Here is a 9,429-nt window from a genome sequence, read left to right as displayed (position 1 = left end):
AAAGAACAAGCTCCTTAGGCACTCAGTGACCCCTGGGATGCCCCCTGCCTCCACACACTTGAGGACTTGCCATCCTCTCCTGTCCCGAATTGCCCAGCAGCCCCTCCAGCATGTCTCTGGCTCTGCCACATGCATACGGGGTTCCCTCTGTCCTTGAGGTTTCTTACCCCTGCCTCTGCCTAATTTCTACCCAGTCTTCCAGGTTCTCCATATACTGTTGGTCACAAGCGTGAGCTTTGGAAACAAACGAGTGTGAGTGTCTGCTTTGCCACTCACAAGCTGCGTGATCTGAGCACAGCGGTTGGGAGATCCCAGTTCTGCCAGCTGTGTGGCCTCGGCTATGTGACCTAACCTCTCTGTGCCTCAGCCCTATCATCTCTAAAATAATAAAGGAGTGCCTCTGTGTCGTGCTCTGTGTGGATGTGGTAGGGATTCCAGAGGGTAATAAGTTCCGTTCCTGGCATGTGCTAAGTGTACAATAAACTAGCTATCTAGACATGAGCGCTCTATCCGCTCCCCTCTAAGTCAGTCCCTCCTGTTGTGGCATCTCCTGCCAGAGAGGCTCTCGGCTCACACCCTCTTTCCTTGCTCTCAAGTTTCCTGGCACAATAGTCTGGGCCCCGACGCACTCCTGAGTGGCTGACCTCTGTCAGTACATCACCACGTGTCGATCACGAGTTCTCTGAGCTTCCTGCAGAGGAATTCATCTGATAACAATCCCAAGTGCCCCAGCCGGATGCAGTGGCCCTTGTGCGGTGTTCCTGGCCGCCCTCCTCTCTGGGCCGCACGCCCCAAGCCCCGACTTCCTCCTTGTTCCCCTAAGCGATCCATCCTTCAGAAACCAGGCCTCTGCATGGGGTGGTCCCTAGTGCCTGGAATGCTAACCCCTGCCTCTTCTCTACCGGGAAAACTATCCGTTAGGAGTCAGGCCAAATGCCCTCTTCGTGAGGCTTTTCTCAACTCCAGGACTCTGCCCTCTTTGCTCAGGGCCCTGGCTCAAGTGTTGGTGACCTTCTCTACGGTCTCCAGTGTCCTTCCCAGAGCGGGCGATGGGGCACTCAGGTCTTTGTGGGCCAGCCTGATTTAGCTGCACAGAGGATGTGAATTCCTATAGCCGGCCTCCAAGCCCTCCCCTCCCACTCCTGTGCCTTGCCGCCTTCTTGCTGTGCCCCTCCGCCAAACGGCCACAGCACCTTCCCCACTGCTGTGGAGGCAAGAAATGTAGGGGGCCACAGGAACAATGGCTCCCCTCACTCCCTCCTGGACTGCACCTCAGGCCGTCCGCGGTCTGAGCCCCATTTCCATCAAGTCAAAGATAGAAACAAATCACCAGTTTGCCTAGAGATCCTCCATCACCATCTCAGGGAGGGAAATAATCCTCTTAGTTGTGAGACATAGCGGGCACACTCTCCGTTGCCGTGGTGATTCTCTGACATCGCCCTCTTGCAGAGTAGAAACGCCTCAGTTTTCGGAGTCTGGCTTCCCCCCACAGGGATGCTGCCAAGCCATCTGCACTCCCCCCGCCCCCCAACACAGAAGAGAAGGTGCAATCCCTGTGGGTTGCATTTCAGCCTCAGCTGTCAGAGGTGAAGCTCATCTTCCTGGGTCAGGTGCCCCTCAGGGTCGGAGAGTAACGCAGGGTCAGCTGGGTACCACACCATGGTCACTGAGCTCCAAGCTGCTTGTCCACGGGGCCTGCTTCTTTCAGAGGAAAATAATCATCTTCCTACTTATGGTCTATTTCTCTGAATTTCCTCCAGAGCCAGCAAAGCTACATAGACAGTGGTCCCTGTGGCTTTGCCTCTGTCACACACACATGCACACACACGCACACACACACACACACACACACGAACTTCGTTCCTGTCACACACACACGCCTGGTTAACTGCGGGGTTGTACTCAAGGTAGAATTTCTCGCCCATAAAAAAAGGGCACATCCTCCTCCCTCTCCCCCACCTTCCTTCCATTTCCCAGGACATTTTCACACAGGCTCATTCCTTTAAAAGTTTATTTCTGGTGAATTAAAAAAAAATAATTTATGCGACCAGATCAATAAAGACATTATGACATAGGGCAGAGCTTAACTTTCCTGTTTGCTCCTAGATTTTGCAGCCAGGTGGGAAGGTGGTGGAGGGAGACCCACACTCATGCACTGTGGAACAAGGAGAGGCTGACGCTTACGGGAAGGCCGAGCAGGGCCCAGAGGAAGGCCAAATCCCAACCTCTTGTACAGAAATGTCCCTTCATTGTGTTTTTTTAGAGTCACCAGAAGCTCTGTCACATGCCTGTTCCTAACAACCATAAACATACCAAGCAGACGCTCAGAAAGACGGAGTTGTCATCTCAGGGACTTTTAAAGGTGGTAGAACCTTGCTTGTGGACGAAGACACCTTTCCCCTGAGGCCCCCTACTGGGGAGGCCAGCACCTGGAAGAGACCTTGGGGAGTTGGAACCCGAGCCTCTAGCACAGCTGTTAAGATCTTTGGGTTTCTGAATTCTATTTGCCTCTTAGCCTGAAGGGAACATTTGTCCCCAACTCCTTGCGTTCCCCTAAGGGTCTCAGAGGTGGCTACTCCCTTGGTCAGCAGCGGGGACAGTTCCTCCATGAGTCTGAGAACTGAACATGCTCATAGTCTGTCCTGGGGTCTCAAAGCCAGAATCCCCTGAGGCTCTGCCATGACCCAGAACCTCAGAGCTTGGGGAGATGTGAGGGTTCACTGCTGAGGAGGAGGAGGAGGTGGCCTATCAGTGGGAGGTCCTCAAGTCCCCGGGGAGTGGAGACCACAGCTTGCTTACCACCATTGTCCTGCAGCCTGGTTCCTGCATGAGGTTTCGGCCTTGGGATTACTTTGGTGGTAGGGTTCATTGTCTTGGGGGATGGTGAAATTTGGTACTAATACATTGATAAACTTAGAATAGGCTTTGGTTACTAGAAACTCACGGACTGACGAAACACCCAAAAAGTACACAGGGAAAGCCTCTGAGAAGCCCTAAGGGTATTTGTGATAAAGCATTTGCAGTGGTTCAGGTGGCTCATCCTTCAAGACCACGTGGCTCCTCAGTAGGTGGCCTGGGGTCCCCATGACACCTGACTGCACAGCTGCCCAGGACTCAAGGTTCCACTCACACTGACCTGCTGGGGCACCACCAGTCTAAATAAGGGCTGGCTGCTTAACTGAATGTGGCTTTAAGCATCCTTACACTCCAAGACTTTTGAAAGGCAGAACCAAACAAAATCCGAACTCCCAAATCAACGAGCAGTTCTTAAGTCCAGTTCAGGTTCCTTTCTTGACCTTCTGAAATAGAAATTTTGGGGCGCAAAGATCAGCTGAAAGCTTCGAAGCCCAGTGCCAGTTCCCCTCATGGGGCAGACACCTGCTTTCCCTTCACAGGGACAGAAGCATTTCTATGCTCCAGGCCTGGGACCATTTTTACCCTGAAACCATCTTCTTGTTAGAGGCTCCTCAATGAAGGCTCACACCCCAAACACAAGTCACATCTGCCTTAGCTCCTTTTGAAGAAGAACCAGAAGCCCCCTCAATGCCATTTGGGGTCATGTGCTGTAGAGTCTACTAAATAACTCCTGAAGCACAGTCTTTCAACCATTTGATGAAATGGGAAGAGATGAAGGCAGCCACAAGGTCATGCACACACACACGTCTGCAGTGTGGACGAGGAAGGGACAGGTGAAAAACCAGCACCACGCCCAGTGATAATGATAACTGTGAACCAACTTCCCCAAAGCTCCTAGCAGCAGAACACTTGAGACAAGAGTATATTTCTATAGGTCATACAAGAACAAGCTTGGTTTCATGCCTGTTCTCTCAAGTTGTAAAGGACAGGCCTCTTCGCTGCCTCTCTCTGAAGGGTTTTCTGTATCAAATGCAATAGAAGTTTTCAATGACTGAGGCAGGGACAGAGAACTCCCTGTCTGCTCTTGCCTCACTTCTGGGACGCCGGGATGTGACAGAGGACAGGTGGGAAGAGGAGAGGGAACCAAACAGCCTGGAAGAAAATATGGGGAGGGTGGGCCATGGAGGGGCTCCCTGGGTCCTGCTACATGAGGCCATTAACACACCTTGACTCTGAGCCTTTGGGTCTGATTAAGAGTCTCAGAAAGCACCCTGTGCCTGTCCAGGGAACATCTCTCGGGTAGAACCCTCACCCCTGCCAAGTCCAGGGGGCCCTCAGTTTTCATCCTGAGGTCTGAGAGGGTACAGCCCAGGGCAGGGAGGAAGAGTTGTACTAGCTACACTCAGGGAGAACCAAGAGTGTGTGAGCTTCTTCCTGAGAGGCCAGGGCTCTGTTGCTCCCTCCTCTTCAGAGCTGGTACCCACATCCCCCCAGTGCCCTACACTCTCTCCACTTTTTATTTGTACTGTATTTCCTCTAACTTTCCACTTGTCTGGAAACAAATTTGATGTATAGTGCTTACAAGTCTCTAATAAATACGGGCAACGGTCAGAGGTTTAATTAAATTTTAAAATTATGCCACAGGCTAGAGTCTATTAAAGCAGGACCAGGGGGCAAGGTCTAAAAGTGATGCCTTTTGAGGACCCAAGCGTCAATATTGACCCTGGGTGGGACACTGAAGCCATCCTGTGGATGAAATAGGAGACGTGATGCCACATTACTATAGAGAAGTGGAGGATGGCCGCCTTCACCGGTTATCAGCTTTGAAACCCATGGACGTCCGTTACCATCGTCTTCCCCTCATGAATTCTCTCACGGACGCTGGCTACCTGGCGTTCGGATCTATTCCACGAGTCATTCGTCCTTCATGTACTGTTCTGATTAAAGACTCAGATTAAAGGTAAATTCAACGCCTTAAAATGCCCTTTTAAAGAAAGGGATCTGAAAGGAGAGCAAAAAAAGAGAGGAGGGAAAATAATACGAAAGTTGGGAGGTGCAGCATCAGGAAGATGTACTCTGGATGTACCATATACCTTCCCTTGAAAGATGCGAGAGTGAGCAAGTCTACTTGTTAAAGGTTCACACTGATTTTAGTTTGCATCTAGATTGTAAGAATATTAAGACACAGAACAAATTTGCACCTTGGGATGGAGGGCAGGGGACAGATTTTGAAACAGATGCCTTGCAGTTCTGAAATCTAACCATTTTGAGAGCAGAGGACCCCGGGTAGGACCTGGCAGTCACCAAGGAAGTGCTTTATTCTAGCTGAATCCCCACCTCGGATGCTTCGGAGGGGGTGTTGAGTGGACTGTCATCGGAGGACATGGGTTTGTCATCAGAGGCCATGGGACTTGTAGGAACTGAAAAAGTCTCTGCAGAGTAAGGAGCCCACACATTTTATTCCAGCCTCTGCTCACCGAGCCCTGACAGTCCCCCATACTTCTGCCCTTTGGATTACGGAGGAAAAAAATAATCGTTCAGTTTTTTTGGGCCACAGAATACAAGACGGATCTAGATTGTACAAGGAGCTTACACACTGAGGCAAGAAAGCGTGCAAATGGGAGCAGGAATTCTCCATCCTCTGGGTGAGCCAGTGCTTGAGATACAGAAGGACGGCAGTGGCCCTCCTGGAGTCCACACTGGTTTACGTTTCTAGCTTTTATTAGCCATGTCCAACTCCAACCTCCATCTTCTCCTGAGAGGGAGAATAATCTCTAGGATATCAATGCTTTCCCCCAAGCCATTATTTTTGTTTCCTCTTAAGATTTCACAGAAGGCCCAGGAGCAGGCCTAGAGAAGGACCAACAAAAGCAAAAGTGTCTGAGAACGACATAATACTGACTTCTCTTTTTTTTTGGTAACAGTTCACGAAACGTGCGCCCCTCTCTCCTGAGATACGGTGAGGCATGAGGGGAGGTGGCGAAGGAGCTGTGGGTGGGACACTGTACCGTGTGACATCACGATCATGCAGCCGGTGCCCGACAGGACAGAGACGTGAGAATGAGCACTCAGGGCTCTGCGTTGGCCCCAGGGGAGGCAGGCAGTTTCCAGGTAAGTCCCAGCTTCTCAGGAACACTATTTGTTGCAAAGTCGTTCCCTGGGGCACGCCATCTTGGCTCTGGCCTTAGCCTTCATCCTCCCGCAGCTCAGTGGGTAGGAATTTATACTGCTGTTGGCGGATCTGGGCCAGTTTTTTCCTCGCTTCTTCCAGTTCTCGTTCTTTTTTCAACATCTCTTCCTGGGCGGCAATGATCTAGAAGGAAAAATGACAAGCTGGACGAATCTAGAACTCTCCAGGAAACTGCCCTCCCAACTCTACTGCTTGTCTCATAAGTTCCCATAGCTTCTGCTATACACAGCCGTACAATGGTACTAAGTATCTTAGTGCTGGAGACCAGCCTATGGGCCACAGTTAGGTTTTTGAGATCCAAATGACCCAAGAAAATTAAGTGGCTTCTGGCCAATGATTTAACAGCAAACATCTACTGCATCCCTACTATGCACCAGATGCTGTGTAAACACTTTGCACGGAGCGTCCCATCATCCTCGTGACAACACGGTGAAGTCCTTATTGAATGTCCCATTTTTCCAACGAGTAACTAGAAACTGAGAGATGTGGGTCTACCTTCCTTAACACCCAGCTAGTGGAGCAGGACTTGGCCAAGTGATGCTGAAGCTAAAGCTGGAGTCCTTAACCAATTGACAGCTTTCATATATTTGTTTCATGTTTCTAAGATATGATCTGAGGAGTATCACTTAATAGATAACAGGTGAAAAAGGTAAGTAAGTGTTCAAGAAAGCCAAACAGCGTACTTTCCTGTGGGCCCTTTCAGAGCCTCTACTAACCATCACCGTGCTAGTCCAAGGTGGAGGTATAGAGGGCAGTATTTCCCACCTTATCCGATCAGTGACTTTTCCTCATGGAACTTCTCATGGAACTAGCACATCAAGAAATCGATTCTGATAAAAATGCACCCAGTGTATGTCTACTGGGAGTGGTTTGGGAAGAGCTGAGGAATGCATGGGGATGAGTAACTTCTGGGCATTGATAAGAAAACCGATCATGTATAATGGATTTGTATTAGCACGTACCCTAAACGGCAGGCCTGATTTCCTGAAGTTCGCTCCTCACTACCATGCACAAGAATGCAATCCTGTGTGAGTCTGAAGCCCAGCTGCTCTTATAAAAGTTGTGGGAAGGGGTTATCGTTCATTCTCTCTGTAGGGCCAAATATGTGAAGTGGGTAGTATTTCCAAATTCGTCGTTTTATTTAAATAATACTACTGCCTTTCACTCTCTCTTCTTCCCCCTTTCTGTAACAGAATCCCTGATTTTTACCTAGCCACAGGGGTACTCAGAAAAGAATACTACATTTTCCAGAATCCTTTGCACCGGGTTGGTTGGCCATGGGACTAAAGGCTGACCAATGGTATGTGAGCGGGAGCAAGGGACGCGACTTCAGGGTCCTGTGGTCCCTTCTTTCTCCCTTTCTGATGGCTGGGAAGCGAGGGTGGTTACTGACCCATTTTGGAGCAAATGGCCAAGGCAACATCTCAGGGATGGTGGGGGGAATAAGGCAGATGGAGCCTGGGGATGACACACAAAGGAACCAGCACACCATCCACAGATTGCCTACACCCACAATTGTTTCCCAAAGGAGAAATACACTTCCATCCTGTTGAAGTCATTGTTACTTTGAGTCTCTGTAATAACAAAAGGCCCATCTCGGGAGTAAACACTGTCTAGATTTAATCACAAACCTGAGCAATGCCCCCTACAAACTTTGTTTTCACTACAACATCGTCATCGTCAGCTTTGCCAAATGCTGCCTTCTGGGCTGCACGAACAAGATTATCTGAGGCTCTTTTCACAGCATTTCCTGCTGCCTGGAGAGGGGGGAAAAGCATACATTATATCATTAGAAACAGCCAATTTGGATTCACCAAGAATAGACATGAGAGTACAATTCATGGGATTATGAATGGCTTATCATCCAATTATAACACAGAATTTCTCTTTAGCAAGTATCCATCTGTCTGTCCAGCTGTCCAACGATTCTACCAATGCTGGCACCTACCTAACCTTCGCTCATTCACAGATAAATGAGATATAGTTCCTGGCTCCCAAAGAACACATACTTTTTTTTATCTTTTACTATTAAAAAAAATTTTTTTTTAATGTTTATTTATTTTCGAGAGAGACAGAGACAGAATGCGAGTGGGTTAGGGGCTGAGAGAGAGGGAGACACAGAACCCGAGGTAGGCTCCAGGCTCCGAGCCGTCAGCACAGAGCCCGACACGGGGCTCGAACTCATGAGCTGTGAGATCATGACCTGAGCCAAAGTTGGCCGCTCAACCGACTGAGCCACCCGGGCGCCCCAGAACACATACTTTTGAGGGAGAATTAAAATTATGTACACAAATGATGGTAGCAATGTGAAACGTGTTAATAGAAGCATGCCCAGTGGTCATCTCCTTGGTCTAGAAAACTATCTCCCACTGCCCCATCCAATTAAAAAAACTCAAAGATGTGGTTCAGATAGCACTCTTCCTGTCTGCCTTGGCCTTACCAACACCTACTCACAGTGCTCCCTGCGTGCTCTGCACTCGCTTCTTTGTGGCCATTTCCACACTTGGGGTTGCCTCTCCCTTCCTGGACAGTGAGTCACTTGGGGGCAGGGGCTGTGACCGTTCTCTCTGCATCCCTAGTACTTGGCACACTGGATGCCCAGGGGTGGCACTTGCTGAATGCTTCTTGAGGGAATGATGGGCTAGGAAAGCACAACCTATCCCTGCATGGGAAGGCTGGGAGCCCCACAGTAACTAGGGCCTCGACAGGTATATTTTCCGAGTCACAGCTGGGCTTTATGCCAAGTGCTCAAGGATGGGGCAATTGCTAGAGACAGGTAAAGAAAAGCTTTTTGATGTGAACTCATACTGGCTTACTCTTAATGCTCATGAAGCATGGCCCTGGGGACTTGTCCTCTGCCCCCTGAGGTTTGGAATTTTCTTCGAAGGGTGGTCAAAGCTGCATTAAGACTCCCATATTCCTTGCCCAGGCCACCTCTGGGTCAAGGGCTTGTGTGTGGGGATTAGCCATCAGAAAGTTGAGTTTTTCTCAAAGCGAACTAGCTCATCTGGCTGGTGATCTCAAGTCACCAACAGGGACTATGAGGGCTTTTGCACAAGAAGAGAAGGGGAAGCCAATTAATATATATGACAAACCTGGTCTCAAAATAGCTTTCTGAGTTTAGAGGTCATCAGTGCACTTTTCTGAGGCAGGAAATGGGGTCGAGTAACTTACCTCAGACCCTGCAGCTAGTATGTTACAGAGATGGGATTTGACTACAGATCAGTCTAGCCCCACGGGACCTCTGGGTCACTGCAAGGGACTCAGATAGGACACTGCAGCATCCAGTTAAATCAGCAATGATGACAAAGAGAGTGATGCTGTGCTCTGTCTGTGTAAGTCCTTGGGGGTTAGAAAAGCACATTCACATCTCTTGACCTTCC

The 9,429-nt window shown here is 49.5% G+C and overlaps 1 protein-coding gene across 1 annotated transcript in view; it reads right to left on the bottom strand.

Annotated features, from left to right (window-relative positions):
* Positions 1-1,997: 1,997 nt before the first annotated feature.
* TLN2 (talin 2) overlaps positions 1,998-9,429 on the bottom strand; it is a 438,163-nt gene continuing 430,731 nt past the window's right edge. The window contains exons 58-59 of the mRNA XM_049613732.1: positions 7,678-7,803; positions 1,998-6,169 (exon numbers count right to left, since the gene is read on the bottom strand). Of these exons, the coding sequence (XP_049469689.1) occupies positions 6,041-6,169; positions 7,678-7,803 (255 nt within the window). The 3' untranslated portion in view covers positions 1,998-6,040. The remainder of the gene's footprint in view (positions 6,170-7,677; positions 7,804-9,429) is intronic.

This window comes from Panthera uncia (assembly GCF_023721935.1).
Source record: "Panthera uncia isolate 11264 chromosome B3 unlocalized genomic scaffold, Puncia_PCG_1.0 HiC_scaffold_1, whole genome shotgun sequence".
NCBI lineage: Eukaryota > Metazoa > Chordata > Mammalia > Carnivora > Felidae > Panthera > Panthera uncia.
This window is presented reverse-complemented; position numbering and strand designations above follow the sequence as displayed.